Source organism: Bos taurus, chromosome 5 (assembly GCF_002263795.3).
Source record: "Bos taurus isolate L1 Dominette 01449 registration number 42190680 breed Hereford chromosome 5, ARS-UCD2.0, whole genome shotgun sequence".
Taxonomy (NCBI): domain Eukaryota; kingdom Metazoa; phylum Chordata; class Mammalia; order Artiodactyla; family Bovidae; genus Bos; species Bos taurus.
Window position 1 is genome coordinate 25,201,648 of NC_037332.1, and position 19,296 is coordinate 25,220,943.

At 38.8% G+C, this 19,296-nt stretch overlaps 1 protein-coding gene across 1 annotated transcript; it reads right to left on the reverse strand.

Moving 5' to 3' along the window:
• Positions 1-13,395: 13,395 nt before the first annotated feature.
• MUCL1 (mucin like 1) lies at positions 13,396-18,602 on the reverse strand. Its single transcript, NM_001308657.1, has 4 exons — positions 18,545-18,602; positions 18,045-18,077; positions 14,580-14,861; positions 13,396-13,427 (listed from the first exon to the last, which is right to left on the reverse strand). Exons 1-4 carry the CDS (start codon positions 18,600-18,602, stop codon positions 13,396-13,398), a joined length of 405 nt encoding a protein of 134 aa, NP_001295586.1.
• Between the last annotated feature and the right edge of the window lie 694 nt (positions 18,603-19,296).

Below are 19,296 nucleotides of genomic sequence, written 5' to 3' on the forward strand. Positions count from 1 at the left end.
ATGGTTGTCTAAGGAGGCCTTACAAGTAGCCAAGAAAAGAATATAAGTGAAAGGAAAAGGAGAAAAAGATATGCCCATCAGAATGCAGAGCTCCAAAGAATTGCAAGGATAGATAAGAAAGCATTCCTAAGTGAAAAATACAAAGAAATAGAGGAAAATAGTAGAATGGAAAAGACTAGAGATCTATTCAAGAAAATTAGAGATACCAAGGAAACATATCATGCAAAGATGGACACAATAAAGGACAGAAATGGTATGGACCTAACAGAAGCAGAAGATATTAAGAAGAGGTGGCAAGAACACACAGAAGAACTATACAAAAAAGATCTTAATGACCCAGATAGCCATGATGATGTGATTACTCACCTAGAGCCAGATATCCTGGAATGGGAAGTCAAGTGGACCTTAGGAAGCATCACTATGAACAAAGCTAGTGGAAGTGATAGAATTCAATCTGAGCTACTTCAAATCCTAAAATATGATGCTGTTAAAGTGTTGTACTCAATATGCCAGCGAATTTGGAAAACTCAACAGTGGGCATGGGATTGGAAAATGTCAGTTTTCATTCCAGTTCCAAAGAAGGGCAATGCCAAAGAAATGTTCAAACTACCGCACAATTGGACCTATTTCGCATACTGGCAAGGTCATGCTCAAAATCCTCCAAGCCAGGCTTCAACAATATGTGAACTGAGAACTTCCAGATGTTCAAGCTTGATTTAGAAAAGGCAGAGGAACCAGAGATCAAATTGCCAGCATCCGTTAGATCATAGGAAAAGCAAGAGAGTTCCAGAAAATCATCTACTTCTGTTCATTGACTACACTAAAGCCTTTGACTGTGTGGATCACAAAAAATTGTGGAAAATTCTCAAAGAGATGGGAATACCAGATCACCTTACATGCCTTCTGAGAAACCTGTATGCAGGTCAAGAAACAACAGTTGGAACTGGACATGGAACAGTGGACTGGTTCAAAATTGGGAAAGGAGTGTGACTGTATATTGTCACCCTGCTTGTTTAACTTAAATGCAGAGGACATCATGCAAAAGCTGGAATCAAGATTGCAGGGAGAGATATCAATAACCTCAGATATGCAGATAACATCACCTATATGGAAGAAAGCAAAGAGGAACTAAAGAGCCTCCTGATGAAGGTGAAAGAGCAGAGTGAAAAATTTGGCTTAAAACTCAACATTAAAAAGGGGAAGATCATGGTATCTGGTCCCGTCCAGTCCCATCACTTCATGGCAAATAGATGGGGAAACAGTGGAAATAGTGACAGACTTTATTTTCTTGGGCTCCAAAATCACTGCAGAAGGTGACTGCAGCCATGAAGTTAAAAGACGCTTAGTCCTTGGAAGAAAAGCTATGACAAATCTAGATAGCATATTAAAAAGCAGAGACATTACTCTGCCTACAAAGGTCCTTCTAGTCAAAGCTATGGTTTTTCCAATAGTCATGTGTGGATGTGTGAGTTGGACCATAAAGAAGGCTTAGCACTGAAGAATTGATGCTTTTGAACTGTGGTGTTGGAGAAGACTGTCAAGAGTCCCTTGGACTGCAAGGAGATCAAGCCAGTCAATCCTAAAGGAAATGAATCCTAAATATTCATTGGAAAGACTGATACTGAAGCTGAAACTCCAATACTTTGGCCATCTGATGAGAAGAGCCAACTCATTGGAAAAGACCCTGATGCTGGGAAAGATTGAAGGCAGGTGGAGAAGGAGACGGCAGAGGATGAGCTGGCTGGATGGCATCACCGACTCCATGGACATGAGTTTGAGTAAGCTCCAGGAGTTGGTGATGGAGAGAGGCTTGGCATGCTACAGTCCATGGGTTGAAAAAGAGCTGGACATGACTGAGCGACTGTGGCTTCCCTGGTGGCTCAGACGGTAAAGTGTCTGCCTACAATGTGGGAGACCCGGGTTCGATCCCTGGGTTGGGAAGATCCCCTGAAGAAGGAAATGGCAATCTACTCCAGGACTATTGCCTGGAGAATCCCATGGACAGAGGAGCCTGGAAGGCTACAGTCCATGGGGTCGCAAAGAGTCAGACATGACTGAGTGAGAACTGAATTGTTTAATTCTTCATTAATTCTTTCTTAATTATTTTTCTGGGGTCTAGATTTCTAATATTTCAGGTTAAGGAGATGCTGTAACTATTTTCCTTGGACTAAAACCTCCCAGTAGGTAGCAATACATTTTTTGAAGGAAGATTAGGAAAACTGAGCACCGAAGAATTGATGCTTTTGAACTGTGGTGTTGGAGAAGACTTGAGAGTCCCTTGGACTGCAAGGATATCCACCCAGTCCATCCTAAAGGAGATCAGTCCTGAATATTCATTGGAAGGACTGATGCTGAAGCTGAAATTCCAATACTTTGACCACCTGATGCAAAGAACTGACTAATTGGAAAAGACCCTGATGCTAGGAAAGATTGAGGGCAGGAGGAGAAGGGGACAACAGAGGATATAGTGGATAGATGGCATCACCAACTCTACAGATATGAGTTTGGATAAACTCCCAGAGTTGGTGATGGACAGGGAGGTCTGGGGGGCTGCGGTTCTTGGGGTCGCAAAGAGTTGGACACGACTGAGCAACTGAACTGAACTGAACTGAAGTAGTGCTCATACTGTCAATTCCTTCATCACTTCCTTCTTTTCCAGTGTGTTGGTGTTTGCATCAGGTGATCAAAGTATTGGAGCTTCAGCTTCAGCATCAGACCTTCCAATTAATATTCAGGATTTATTTCCTATTGGATTGACTGTTTGCTCACCTTGCAGTCCAAGGGACTCTCAAGAGTTCTCTAGCACCACAGTTCAAAAGCATCAATTCTTTGGTGTTCAGCCTTCTTTATGGTCCAACTCTCATATCCGCACATGACTACTGGAAAAACCATAGATTTGCCTATATGGACCTTTTTTGGCAGAGTGATATCTCTGCTTTTTCATATGCTGTCTAGGTTTGTCATAGCTTTTCTTCCAAGGAGCAAGCATCTTTTAATTATGTGGCTGATTTGTGATGGTGTATGGTGGTAACCAGCACAACATTGTAAAAATTTTTAAATTAAAAAAATAGAAAAATCCTGATCAAGTTACTTTGACATTCTGGTCATTCTTATCTGGAACTACTGTTGAATTATTTAGCACTGCCATCAAAAAAGGAGGGTTGGTTATAGAAAGTGATGAGAGAAATGGATTCTGGGCTGAGAGTAATTCATAATGAAATTTCAAGGGCACTTTTTTTCTGTTTAAAATTGTTTTTTGAGGTATATTTGATTTACACTATTATGTTACTTTCAGATGTACAACATAGAGATTCAAAATTTTATGAATTAAACTCCATTTACAGTTATAAAATATTGGCTATATTCCCCATGCGGTACAATATACCCTGGTAGCTTATTTATTTTATACTGTGTTGTGTTTACCACTTAATCCCAAATTGTTACTATCTTCCTCCCATCACCTAACTGGTAGCCAATAGTCGTTCTCTATATCCGTGAATCTGGTTTTTTTTTTTTTCCTTGTATAATCACTACTTATTTTTACTTTATTAAATTCCACATATAAGTAATAACATACACTATTTGTCTTTGTCTGACTTATCTCACTAAGCATAATGCCTTCCAGAACCATCCATGTTGCTGTAAATAGCAAAATTTCATTCTTTTATATGTCTGAGTCACATTCCATTGTATATATAGACCACATCCTCTTTATACATCATCTCTTATGTTCCTTCTATATCTTAGTTTTCTAAATAATGCTTCTGTGAACTTTGGGGTGCCTGTATATGTGTAAATTAGTGTTTTGTATTCTTTGGATATATGCCCAGGAGTGAAATTGCTGGATCATTGGGTATTGCAATTTTTTGAGAAAAATCCCATCATGTTTTCCACACTGGCTGCACCAGTGTACAGTTCCACCAACAGTGCAGGCTTCCTACTTCTTCATATCTTAGTCAACATTCAGTATTTGCTGTCATTTAACAGTTGCCAGGTTTACAGAATTGTGATGATATCTCATTGTGTTTTTGATTTGTGTTTTTCTGATTATTGAGGATCTGATTATTTTCTGATTATTGAGAACTCAGGATCTTTGCATGTGCCTATTGGCCATCTGTATGTCATCACTGGAAAAATGTCTATTTAAATGTCTATTTTTAATGGAGTCATTTGTTTGATATTGATTTGTGTGAGCTGTTTATATGTTTTGGAAATTATACCTTATCAGTCATTTCATTTGTAAATATTTTCTCCCATTCATTGTTGTCTTTTTGATCTGTCAGTGATTTAAATTTGCTGTGTAGAAGTTTTAAGTCCAATTTTTAATTTTGTTTTTGTTTCCTTTGCTTTAAAAGACAGATCCAAAAAAGTGTTATAATTTGACATCTTAGCAATATTAATTCTTCTAATCCATGAACATAATATAATCTTTAAATCTGTTTTTGTTATCTTCAGTTTGCCCATCAGTGTCTTACAGTTTACAACTTCAGGTCATTTACCTCCTTAGGTAGGTTTATTCCTGGGTATGTTATTCTTTTTGATGTGATATAAATGGGATTGTTTCCTTAACTTCTCTTTATGATTGTTCATGGTTAGTATATAGAAAAATGACAGATTTCTGATATTAATTTATATCCTACAACTTCATAGAATTCATTGAAGAGCTGTAGTAATTTTTTCTGGCATCTTTAGGATTTCTTGTGTATAATACCATGTCATCTGCAAATAGTGGTAATTTTACTTCTTCTTTTCCAGTTTGGATTTCATTTCTTTTTCTTGTCTGATTGATGTGGTCAAGACTTAAAATACTATATTGAATAACAGTTTTGAGTGTGGCCATCCTTGTCCTGCTTCTTTTTTGGGGGAAATGTTTTCAGCTTTCCCCCTTTGAGTACGATGTTAGATGTTAGTTAGTTAGTTCAGTCACTCAGTCGTGTCCGACTCTTTGCGACTCCATGAATTGCAGCACGCCAGGCCTCCCTGTCCATCACCAGCTCCCGGAGTTCACCCAGACTCACGTCCATCGAGTCAGTGATGCCATCCAGCCATCTCATCCTCTGTCGTCCCCTTCTCCTCCTGCCCCCAATCCCTCCCAGCATCAGAGTCTTTTCCAGTGAGTCAACTCTTTGCATGAGGTGCCCAAAGTAGGATTGTCATATATGGCCCTTATTATTTTAAGGCCCTTATTATGTTCTCTCTGTACCCAGTTTCTGGAGAGTTTTTATCATAAATGTATATTATTAAATATTATCCAAAGTTTTTCCTGCATGTAAAGCATGATCATTTGTTTTTTATTCTTCAGTTTGGTAATATGTCACATTAATTGATTTATGAACATTGAACCATCCTTACACCCCTGGGATAAATCCCACTTGATCATGGTATATGATCCTTTTAATGTATTGTTGTTTTCAGTTTGTTAGTATTTAGTTGAGAATTTTTTTCATCTATGTTCATCAGTGATATTACCCTGTAATTTTCTTTCTTTGTAATGTTTTTGTCTGGTTTGGGTATCGGGGTGATGCTGGCCTCATAGAATGGGTTAACAAGCGTTCCTTCCTCTGCAATGTTTTTTAATAGTTTGAGAAGACTTGGTGTTAACTCTTCTCTGCATGTTTGGTAGAATTTACCTGTGAAGTCATCTGGTCCTGGATTTTATTTATTAGGAATTTATTACTCATTGAATTTCACTCCAGGTAATTGGTCTGTTCGTATGTTCTATTTCTTCTTGTTTCAGTCTTGGGAGATTGTATATTTCTAGGATTTGATCCATTTCTTCTAGGTTGTCCAATTTATTGGTATATAGTTGTTCATAGTAGTCTTCTAAGATCTTTTATATTTCTGTGGTGTTAAATCTAACTTCTTTTTTATTTCTACTTTTATTGATTAAGACCCTTTGTTTTTCTTAATGTGTCTGGCCAAAGGCTTGTTAAACTTTTTCATCTTTTTAAAGGATGAACTTTCCGTTTCATTGATCTTTTCTGTTCTGTTAGCCTCAATTTCATTTATATCTGCTCTAATTTTTATGATTTCTTTCCTTCTATTAAATTTTGGTTTTGTTTGTTCTTCTTTCTCTAATTCCTTTTGGTGTAAGTTTACATTAGTTATTAGAGATTTTTCTTGTTTTCTGAGGTAAGCTTGTATCACTGTAAACTTCTCTCTTAGAACTGCTTTTGATGTATCTCATAGATTTTAGGTTGTTGTGTTTTCATTTTCATCCATATGCATTTATTAAAGTATAAAATGTATTTATTAAAGTTTCTTCTTTGATTTCGTTAGTGTTCTTTTGTTGCTAGTGGAATATTGCTTGCACTCTTAAGTGTTTATGTTTTCAGTAGTTTTTTTTTCTTCTTGTATTTGATTTCTAGTCTCACAGCATGGGGTGGGGAAAGATGCTTGGTATGATTTCAGCTTTCTAAAATTTACTGAGGTGTTTTGAGATTTTGCATATGATCTATCTTGGAGACTCTTCCATATGCATTTTAAAAGAATGTGTATTCTGCTGCTTTTTGATGGCATGTTCAATTTAACTATTATGTCCAACTTATAAACTGTGTCATTTTGTGTTTCCTTATTGGTCTTCTGTTTGGATGACCTGAGGAATGTGAAGCTCCTCTGTTATTGTGTTACTGTCAGTTTCTCCCTTTTTATCTGTTAATATTTACCTCATCTGTTAAATGGCCTTATTTTGCTTGCATATATATATATATATATATTCACAATTCTTGATTTGTTCTTTTGATCACTATGTAATGTCTTCTTTGTCTCTTATAACAGTATTTGTTTTACATTCTGTTTGATGAAAGTATTGCCATTCCAGCTTTGATTTCCACTTTTGTGGAATACCTTGACTCAGTGGTAAAGAATCCACCTGCCAATGCCAGAATCACAGAAGCTGCAGGTTTGATCCCTGAGTCAGGAAGATCTCCTGGAGGAGGAAATGGCAGCCCACTTCAGTATTCTTGATAAGGTAATCTCATGGACAGAGGAGCCTGGCAGGCTACAGTCCATGGGGTCGCAAAGAGTCAGACACAACTGAGCACGCACTACTTAACAACCTTTTTCCACATGCTTTCAATTTGTATATGCCTTTAGAGCTGAAGTGAGTCTCCCCTAGGCAGTACATATATACACATACACACACATATATATGGGTCTTGCATTTATATCAATTCAGTCATGCTATGTTTTTTAATAGGAGCATTTAGTCTATTTACATTTAAAGTCATAATTCACATCTGTACTTACTGCCATTTTTTTCATTGTTTGAGAACTATTTTATAGTTATTTTTCCTTCTTTTTTTTTCTTGTGATTTAATGACAATGTTATGTCTTTAGTGTTATGTTAGTTTTATGTTTGGATTCATTTCTGTTTTCTGTATGTGTATCTCTTACAGATTTTTGATTTGTGATTACCACGAGTTTGATACACAGTAGTCTATATGTGTGTGATTAATTTATGTTGCTGATCTCTTGATTTCAAATGCATCTTAACAATCCTACATTTTTATGGTCTTTCCATAGTAATTACAGTTTTTGACATCCTATTTTACATCTATTGGATTTATGTATGCCATATCTGCTTCTTATGGATGTGGATTATTTTACTATTTTTGTCTTTTAACCTGTACTAGCTTTATATGTTGGAGAAGGCAATGGCACCCTACTCCAGTACTCTTGTCTGGAAAATCCCATGGATGGGGGAGCCTGGTGGGCTGCCGTCTATGGGGTCCCACACAGTCGGAGATGACTGAGCACCTTCACTTTCACTTTTCACTTTCATGCATTGGAGAAGGAAATGGCAACCCACTCCAGTGTTCTTGCCTGGAGAATCCCAGGGACAGGGGAGCCTGTTGGGCTGCTGTCTATGGGGTCGCACAGAGTCAGACACGACTGCAGCGACTTAGCAGCAGCAGCAGCAGCTTTATATGTGGTTGATTTACTACCTGTTGATACATTTACCTGATGGCTCAGATGGTAAAGAATCTGCCTGCAATACAGGAGACCTGGGTTCGATCCCTGGGTTCAATCTTCCTGAGGATCAGGAAGATCCTCTGGAGAAGGGAATGACAACCCAGTATTTTTGGAGTTGGCAACCCAACTCCAGTATTCTTGCCTGGAGAAGTCCATGGACAGAGGAGCCTGATGGGCTATAGTCCATGGAGTTGCAAAGAGTAGGACGTGACTGAGTGACTAATACTTTTTCCTTTTGCAGTGTACATGTTTCTAGTTTTAGCCTTTTAATTTTGCTTAAAGAAGTCCCTTTAATACTTTTTGAACAGATTGCTTGGGCTTATGAAATCTTTTAGTTTTTTGTTTTTCTGTAAACTTTTGATCTCTCCATCACATGTGAATGAGAGCCTTGCTAGGTAGCGTATTCTTGGTTGTAGTTTTTACTTTTTCACCATTTTAAACTAGGGTTAAATTAAGATTTCTTCATTCTGACAAAATGTATCAACCAAACACTTTAATCATATAAATCTATATAGTGGAGAAGAACTGAAATCTTTCTGCTAAAATTGGAAATTAATATTTATTAAGTATTTCTGTTCTTATCACTTCTATTTAATATCTTTCTGGAGGTCCTAAGCATTTCTATATGCAGGGAAAAAAGAAATATAACAAGCTCAGATATAATGAAGTAAACTAATTTTACATGAAGATGACAAGGTTGTGCACATGTATAACTACACATACACATTTGTTAGAAACAATAAGTAAATTGAAGTCATGGTATAGACAGCCAATATATTAAATTCAAATATATTTCCACATATTACCAGTGATCAATTGAATTTTGAAAATTCCAAAAAAATTATTTAAAAAGCATCAAAACATATACTTATTGATGGATTGATTGATCACAAAATGCGACTTCTACAGTGAATCTTAAAAATTTTCAATGACAGAAATCAAATAAACCTAAATAAATATAGATATATTCTTTTTATGTCATTGAATAAATAATGTTAAGTATCCATTTGTCTGTATCTTCAGTTCAATCCAAGTCAATATGTCAAGACTTGCTGTTAAAATTGACCAATAGATTCCAAAATATATATGACAAATTAAAAAGTACCAGTGAACAAAAATAATCTTTTTTAATATAAATTTATTTATTTTAATTGGAGGCTAATTACTTTACAATATTGTATTGGTTTTGCCATACATCAACATGAATCCACCACGGGTGTACATGTGTTCCCCATCCTGAACCCCTCTCCCACCTCCCTCAAAAATAATCTTGAAAAAGAAAAAAGTTGTAGGAATCACACACCTGATATACAAGCTTATACATCTACATTAATAAAGTCATTGAGATACTGACATGGATAGAAAAATAAATCAGAAGGGTAGAAAAAGACTTATAAAATAGTTCCACACATTTATGGTTAGTTGGTTTTTGACAATAATGCTAAGAATACTTAATAGAAAAAAGTAAAGTCTTTCAACAAACTAAACTGAAAAAACACAGAACTACCTATATGATAACAAAAACATGATTCACACCTCATATGATACACAAAAATCAGACTCAATTATAAACACTAAAATTATGAAACATCTAGAATTAAACCAAAAAGTGCACCTACCTAAACTTAGGGAACTAACATTTCTTAGACAAAGAAAAAGGTAAAAAACTGAATTTCAATAAAAATAAATCATGTTTCCCTAATCACTTCTGTATATTAATTAGTAGTTTATAATAGTAGTACAGTTCATAACCTGAGAGGAAGTGGACTAAGCAAATGGTGAATTGATTGTTCCACTTTAATTGTATCTCTAAGGTTACTCCTTTACAGGATAAGCAAATCCTAGCGGAGTCTGAGTGCCCAGTTAATACCCAGTACATAAACACTTACAGAGCCATGGGGCTAACTATAGCAGTCCAATGGGATCCACTTGTCAGTGTCAGATCATTTCACTTACAGCCATTATTGATCCAATATTTTCCTGTTCACAGTGGATGCATTTTCTTCATTGCATCATTTCTTTTTATTGTCTATCATATTTAAATGCCTCGCAGATGCCAGGAGCCTAAAACTTTGTCCACTCCTATCTACAGAACTTAGAGCAATACACAATGAAAAGATTTATTCTTGCTTTCTTTAATCAGTGTTTGGTACCTGCAGAGCCTCTTGAGACTTACTTCCAAGCAGCAACATTGTCTTCAGCTCAAGAACTTCCACTGGTAATCCATTCATTTTATGTGCCATGCCACTTGTGGTGATGTCAGGGAAGTTCTTTGAGAGCCCCATTTTCCACCCAACAAGTAGCAATAGAACATGTTTCTGTATGTGTGAGTCACCCCCTGAAATTTCATTCTTAGAACACCCTTAAAAATAAACTTCCACACTAAGAGGGAGCATTTCTTAGTGGCCCTCATGTATTTGACTGTTTGTCTCTCTCATCATCCAGGGCATGACCAGAATCCATAGATATTTAATGGCCTCAAAATACTCGGGTGCTCTTCAATAGTGAGGCTACATTTATCGAATACCATTGAAAAGATAGCATCTATTTTTCAAATGGTCTAAAAGAATAATCTGCATTAGGTAGTTTTCAGATCCAAAACCCAAGAGAATTTTGCAAAGAAATCCTATTTGATTTCTGCCAAAGGGTTAGTCCACACATATATGACAGAAATGTCTACTATTGATATATGAACAGTCAGATCTTGTGGGCTAATAGAGAAGGCCTGGGGCTGATTTTCAGTAAATTTATTAAGGATTTCTGCTTAGGGTCCTGCTAAAATTCCAATTTCTACCTGGTGACTTTGTGACAAGAGACAGATTCCTAGGTTTAGGAGCATGCTTTTGGCAAAACCAGGAAAGTCCTATGGTCTCTCCCTTCTTTGTTATTAGCATGATCTGAAAAACATGACAACGTGTTGCGTATTTCAAGCAATATCTCTTGTTGTTCTAACACATAATTCCTAGATTTTCCACAGATGGAACTAAGCCTTGAATATTGCTTTAAAACCACTACCCTCTAGTTATCATATGACTATTAGAGGTCTTAATTCTTTTCAGTTTATTCCTCTGAGGAAGCAATTAACATGATAACTACTAATTTGCCCTTAATGGTTATTAATTCCAAATCTTGTCTGAGTTAGATTATGGCAATATGCTAAAAGACTCAAATATCCCTGGGGCAATATAGTGAATGTATACAAACTCCAATCTATGAAAATTCACCTTGTGCCTTTGTGGACTTAGGGACTATTATGAAAGTTGTTATAAAAGTGGATACGTGTTCACCAGTCCCACTTGACCTGTTGTTCTTCCTAAATTGTCTTTATAATATTATTGCCAGCACAGGCCCTTGGATCTTTAATCAACAGAAATATATAAGTGGCCAGAATAGAGTTCCATGCTGCACTTTATTGGGTCTCATTCTGTAGCACAAGGAAGCAAAGGCAAGTAACAGATATACTTGCCCACTCCCCCAGAGGAACAGCTTGGGTCACTAAAGGAGTAATGAGGCAGGTCCATGTGTTGGTCAGGAGACAGAGCTGAGATGGTCTAGCCACCCCTTGGTGATGCTGTGTACAGGGATCATGCACAGTACCCTGCTTTTGCTCTGTGTACCTCAGAAGTGGCATTTGGTTTGTGGTTTTATTATAGTTATTGTTCACAATTTCCCCAACTACACATTCATCCCTTACAGTTTCTGTGGATCCTATTGCCCCAGGAGACATTTGTCCAGGTGCAACTACTCCAGCAAGAGTCCCAGGTCCCAGCCTATTTCAATGTCAGGTAGCTGAAATAATCAGCAGACTTACCTTGTCTGACATTTAATAGTCTCCACTACCTGTTATTATAGGCTTCCAGGGTGACTCACATGGTGAACAATCTGCCTGCAATGCAGGAGACCCAGTTCAATACCTGAGTTGGGAGGATTCCCTGGAGAAGGAATCCACCTTCCTTCAAGGTGGGTGGATGGGAATAGCACCCACTCTGGTATTCATGCCTGAAGAATTCCATGGACAGAGGAGCCTGGTGAGCTACAGTCTATGGATCTCAAAGAGTCAGACACGATTCAGTGTCTAACACTTTCATTTGTTATTAAGTGGAATCAGATAGTTATTTTTTAGAAAATTTAGTCAGCATCGAATTTCATCTTCAATAATTTCCTTAATCAGACCATTAATGTTGTTCTTGAATTTGCACTGCTTAGTTTACTGATGGTGATGGTTCAGGCAGTTGTAAAGGCTCCAGTTAACCAAACCTCCCAGAATTGGGCAAATTTTAACCCAGCAAATATCCAAAGGGAGAAAGACAAAGATACCACCCCTTGTTCTCATACCACGTCCATCCCAATTATACATTCAGGTATCAAAGTCTTCCAGCCCCAAACCACCAGGAACACAGCTATAGTTGAGTTGGTTTGGGTTTAGTACTCATGGCAGTGGGGAGAACATAAACCATGGGGAATTACAGACAGGTGCCTTAATCCAAGGGTGTAAGAAAGGACTTGTTACAGGATTTGAGTATATGTGAGGTGACTTGGGGGAGGGTTTAAGGAGCAGGCCTCTGCTCTGATTAGTGACTCTAAGGGAGCACGAATAATGCTATACCTGAGTGTCTTAACAAACCTAACAGAGAGGAGAAGAGGCTAGAGTGGGGCTAAAGTTGTACTATGTAATGAATTCATTACCTGGGAGAGGATGATATTTACTGATAGTATTTTATGGTTTGTACACTGATCTTGTTTTTGTTTGTACTGAAACAGAATTATGAGTTGGTCAAAATTATGGAAGTCACCATGTGTCTTTCTCTGATGTTGGTGTTTTGTGATATTGTTTGTGTGCAATAAGAGAGCACCATTTCTAAGCTCTGAGATCAGGTCAGACCCTAACAATTCCAAAGCACAAGTGTGTCAGGCTAGTTCCCAGACCTCAGGAGTGCTTCCCTCTTTCTCACCTGCCAAGCCACTGAGGATATGAGAATAATTAGGGGTCAGTTAATAGCCGAGTTTGATGGAATCAGAGTGAACGTTTGTACCCAGGAAATGTTGATTAGTGCACTCACATACAGAAAACTGTAGTCTTTAGTGATATACCAAAGGATCATCTCCTGTTTTTAAAAAATTGGATAAACATGTAGAAAGTCTATTTATTAACATTAACCCAAGAAAGAACTAGGTAGGATTCAAACTCTGTCACTTGGATAGACTAAACTTTTGGACAATCACCACGCCAGCACCTACAGAAAATCATTTTTTTCATGTTGCTCATGATTTTTTTATTTTAAAGAAGATACACTGATTAGAGATAGGATAGACATAGTAGGGATGGAAAGTCATTGCATTAAAACAAATCAAGGGACGTATTGGCCCAGCCCAGCAGGATCAAATGCAGAAGGCTGAGTCTGATTCCATCTCGCTGATAACTCAGCAAAATATGTTAAACCGTGGAAAGAAACCTGAAACAGAAAAAAGAGGTTTTCAAAAAAGGTTGAAAATGTGGCTTTATACCTTGGAATCTGCAAGAAGACTAACAAATGTCAAATGGCACTGAATTCATGGTCAAAAAGAGATTTACATTCCTGGAAGATAAACACCTAACTCCTGTCCAGAGGCAGTTGGACGTGAAGCCTGGGATGGAAGCCTAGATCAGTGGGAAGTTTAGAAAAAAAACAGAGATGACAAATATGATTAGTTTTCCATGTGCTACAGCATACAGCAGTCCAGGCTTCTCTTGTTAAAAGAAATATTCATTTTCTCACCCATTGACTACCCAATACAGAACTTTGAGCCAAGAGCCAAGCACTGAAAGAGTATAAATGTTTCTAACTTTCATTGCTTATGTACCAATCCATCTCATCTCTTATGGCACAATATTCAAGGGGAAGTTTCTGTTGCAATTTTTTATTTCATCATCTTTAAAATATTTATTGCATAGAGTTACTATGAGATTTAAACTATTTGGTTAACCATATCTTATGGAAAAACCTGAACGAACTTTTAGGCCAACCCTACATTATATATGTGAATTTGATACCACATTGCCTGTCATATATTCAGAATCAATCATAGTAGTCACTGATTTTACCAGGCTGTTTAAGGTCAGGGGGAAATGAACCAGGAATAGGAAGACTGTACCATGAACCACAATGGAATTCCAAATTCCCAGAAATACCCAGAATAACACTCAAAGCATTCTGCCTCAAGGAAGCATCTTTGTAAAGATATTTTCTATTTTTAGAAAGATCTTTAAAGGAGATAGGAATTTTCTAGCAAAACAAAACAGACTTAGCCAGGTACTTGGCCACATGGAGGGACATACTTTGGTCTCTCTGTTGTCAATTTTACTAATGATGAATTTTACCTATTAATTTCCAAAATTTCAAGAGCCATGCAGATAAAATTGGTAAACGAGAGACTCAAAATTTTTGATTCCTCTGATGTTGTCTCTTGGCTTGATTTGTAAAACCACAAGGATTTAGAAAATACTGAAAAGAGAACACAACTTTTCCCATGACTTTTTCTGCCCCCCAAATATAGTCTATGCTGAGAATAGTGGACACAGGAAATCCAGGAGATCCATGAAGAAAGTACTTATGGGGTGATCTTACAATATCGAGTGGTGGTAGATGCAGTACTGGTCGAGCGGGCAGCAGTGGAAGTGGAAGCAGCAGAGCTTGTGGTGGGGGTATCTGCACTTTCACTAGGAGCATCTGTGCTTTCACTGGGAGCATCTGTGCTTTCACTGGGAGCATCTGTGCTTTCACTGGAAGCATCTGTACTTTCGCTGGGGTCAGCAGGGCTCGTGGCAGCAGCTTCAGAAGCTGTGCTTTCACTGGGAGCATCTGTACTTGCGCTGGGGTCAGCAGAGTTCGTGGCAGCAGCTTCAGAAGCTGAAATTAAGAGGAAACATTCAAATCAAGACATATGATTCTTCAGGCAACATGCTTGAATGTGCATTTCTCATTCTGAATTCATCTCAGCAAATGTCATCAATTCTTTCATACCTTTACCCTAGCTGCCAGCTCTCCTCTTACTCATTCTTCCTAGCCCCGTCCTTTGTGGGAAAGAAAGAATTTAGTATTTCCTTGCTAGGGCAGTGAGGCTGAGGGAAGACACAGGCAAATACTTTCTGCTAGCATGAACACGAAAGACCAAATCCACATATGTCCTTATTCACAGGAGCCACTGATGAGAGACAAAAGGAACTTCCTGTGGACTGACATTCTGGGGACTTCCTCCAGAATGACTTAGAACTGAGTAGGTTCTAAGTATGAGGAGCATTGCAGTATGAGGAGAAGAGAAGAATCAGTTGATTCATCTCAGATTAGAGGGAGTATCTCCTTTCTTTTAATGCAGCAAAATCTCTTTTTGCAAGTTCTGGCCTGAGGAGATATATATATATATATTTGTCATACCTTTTGTGGGAACTTGTACTACAGCAATAATTGTGAGAGTCCCTTCTACATAATGGGAAATATTGGTACTATTCTGGAAATAATAAGAATGAGCAAATGCCCTTTCACCCACCCCATGTTCAAAAGGACCTTGCCAAGATTTATGAGATTTATCTCTCCCCACAGAGCTGCTAACAAATAGCAAGAGTCAGACCCCAAAACTGTGAGCGAAAACCATCTCATCACCATCTCCATACCCGTACTCTAGCTGTGCTGACTCAGGCCTCATACAGGAAAGGGAAATTTTTTAACTGGACTCCACATGGCACATGTGGCATGATATGCTAGGTCAGACTAGAGTCAGTGCCCTGTGATCAGAGAACCCAAGTCCCCAAGCTGTTGAGGCTGAAAAGAGGAATCTTCAGAATGCCTGTGTGAGCATGACACACAGCATAGAATGGGCAGAGTGCTGTGGGGACAGTCCAAGAATGACCAGGAGCTTTGGTCCACAACCTTGGGATTCAGGTTAAAGAATGAAAACAAACCTCAGCCTGGGACTCAGGCATCGATGCCATTACAAAGAGCAGAGCTTAGAGCTCTACTTGCACTTGACCCCTACATTCCACATCCTGTTATCCCACTCTCCCATGTGGTCCTTATGCCCTCATTTCTGCATCACTCTCAGGCAGAAAGTGAAGAGGAACTAAAAAGCCTCTTGATGAAAGTGAAGGAGGAGAGTGAAAAAGTTGGCTTAAAGCTCAACACTCAGAAAACGAAGATCATGGCATCTGGTCCCATCACTTCATGGGACATAGATGGGGAAACAGTGGAAACAGTGTCAGACTTTATTTTTGGGGGCTCCAAAATCACTGCAGATGGTGACTGCAGCCATGAAATTAAAAGACGCTTACTCCTTGGAAGGAAAGTTATAACCAACCTAGATAGCATATTCAAAAGCAGAGACATTACTTTGCCAACAAAGGTCCGTCTAGTCAAGACTATGGTTTTTCCAGTGGTCATGTATGGATGTGAGAGTTGGACTGTGAAGAAAGCTGAGCACCGAAGAATTGATGCTTTTGAACTGTGGTGTTGGAGAAGACTCTTGAGAGTCCCTTGGACTGCAAAGAGATCCAACCAGTCCATTCTGAAGGAGATCAGTCCTGGGTGTTCTTTGGAAGGACTGATGCTAAAGCTGAAACTCCAGTACTTTGGCCACCTCATGCAAAGAGTTGACTCATTGGAAAAGACTCTGATGCTGGGAGGGATTGAGGGCAGGAGGAGAAGGGGACGACAGAGGATGAGATGGCTGGATGGCATCACTGACTCGATGGGTGTGAGTCTGAGTGAACTCTGGGAATTGGTGATGGACAGGGAGGCCTGGCGTGCTGCGATTCATGGGGTCGCAAACAGTGGGACAGTACTGAGTGACTGAACTGAACTGAACTCAGGAACTACATTCTCCTCATTATGGTGAAACCACACTCCTCACAATCTTTTAATTCACACCTGGTGCCTGGTCTGCAGGTTCTTTTGTCTTAGTGCAAAACAATTCAGGCACAGAAAGAATGCAGCCAGAGGCAAAGTAACAGGCAAACAGGGAGTTAATTAGAGTAGGATACTTGTGAGAGATATAGGCAGGCAAGGGACTACAGCCCTGAGAACAAAGAGGGCTGCCTGCTTTTTTTTTCCTGGCCATATCCCGAAGCTTCCTGGACCAGTGATCAAAAACAGACTCAAGCAGTGAATGTGTCACATCCTAACCCATGGACCACCAGGGAATTCCTAAGGGCTGCATTTTTATAATCAAATAAAAAATGGGAAGGGTAGAAGACCACAGATTTTCTCTTTTGGGGTCAGACATCAAGGCTTACATCATTAGTCCTCCTTGACATTATATGGTCTAACCAGAGCTGTCACGGTGTTATCATCATATGTATATTAACAAAGAAGTGGTGACATATCCTAAAATACTGTAATTCACCTCAGGTTGTGGTATAATGTCCTCTTTCACCTAGTTTCTTTTCTCTTTCACCTGTACTCCTGTCTTGGCTATGTGCAGGAATGCAGTTTTTCAGGATCTGTTATCATAAACCTCCCAAGGCCAAATTCAGGCCTCATCCCATTTTTCAGTGGCAGTGGCCACTGAATAAACAGTAAGTCTGTTTACTTTCAAAATGTTCTGATTGTTGCTGATCATCTTCTGGTTGGTGTCTAGCTCATGGTGATCTTCTGAAGTCCCTCTCTGTTTTCCCCAAGTGGGATTTCCAGGTGTAGAACTATCTTATTCTATCCCTATCACAGGGACTAAATGGCCTCTCATTTACACACTGGCCATATATTCAACCCTTTGGTTTAGGGTAATCAGAAAGACTTTACATGCACCTCCCCCAAATTCTCAGGCCACAACATCAGACCACGGCCTCCTCTCTGCTGAAGAAAATTCTATGATTCACCCACAATTTATATATATATCCATGCCAGAGTGTTCATGTTCTCTAATAATGTGTAAGAAATAAGCAGACTTTCTATGTTCACCATAAACATTTGAATCAGGCAGAAGACTTTGCCAGGTTTGGGCTTAGGAATCCTTATATCCTATCTCCTGTGGAAACTTTGACATGAGGCTGGGATAGAAAATGGTCGTTGCTGAAAGGAGATGAGGTGCAAGGGCAGACTTACCTGGTGTGTCCTGTGGAGCAGTTGTTGTATCCTCTGAAAGAAAAATAAAAACAGGACGTGAGTTGAACACCAGATTTGGGTGTGGAGAGAAGAATATGGACAATGGTGCAGGCTTTCAGAGTCAAATAACTTTAGTCTTTGGTGCACACGTTGAGGGGGAAAAGATGCACAGATAATATAAAATCCCACAATATGTGGTCACTTTTGATTTCCTGAAATAAACCTCTGATTTGTGTTCTTAAACAGATTTTACTGACTCTGACCATGAAACTGGGTTCCAAGGTCAGAAATGAGCTATGATCTGATTGAATTAGGAAGAGCCTAAGGGTAGAGTCAAATCTATCGTGAATGGTCAGTGAAAATGGTGATGGAACAGGGGACTGGAGTAGAGGACAGGAGAGACCAGCATTCTCGGCTCCCCCAAACCCACATCCACAGAGTTCTTATCTTGATGTAACTATTCCTCCAAACCTTATTTTCAGGTAAGAATCTTTACTTACGGGCAGAAACCAGGATGGTGGAAACTGCCACCAGTGTCAGGAAGGCTAAGAGCTTCATGATGGTCAATTGCAAAGCAGGTATCACAGGAAATTTTCGGAGCCCAGAGGAATCTTGGCTCCAGGATTCCGCATCAACATTATATAGGAAGAGACAGAACACCAATCAGAAGATGCCAGACCAGAATCCGGGTTAGTTAATGCCAAGAGTTACCTCAGAGAAAACACTGAAGAGAAAACAGCACATCCTGAGGCTCTTGGAAAGATCCTAATATCAATCATTTCATTCTGACACACTCATACCTTGCAGATAGAGTGTTATCATGATTATAGTCTTTTCTGACAAGATGAAAAAACCCCGCATCCAGTCTTCCTGATTTAGTCATATCTGCAGTTCTCCCTTCAGAGACTTTGGAAGCTTACTCAGGCTTGTCTCTCATCAAAGGAGATTAATCAGGGTAGAGCAGCCTGATGGAAGAACCACCATCTGAGAGTCAGGCTGTGCATTCTTTCAGCTATGGCCTCTCTCCTGCACATGTGAATAAAGAGAAAAACAATAGAAAATGAAACAGATGTCTGTTAATTAATGCATGCCTTGACTCCATACATACATTCTACAAATATTCATTGAGCGCTAGACATTAAGGAAGCAGTAGTGAACAAAGCACACAAAAATTATACACCATACATCCTGTTGTTGAAACCCATACCCATATGTTAGTAAGTAAATAGGAAGGAAGGGAGGGAGGGAGGCA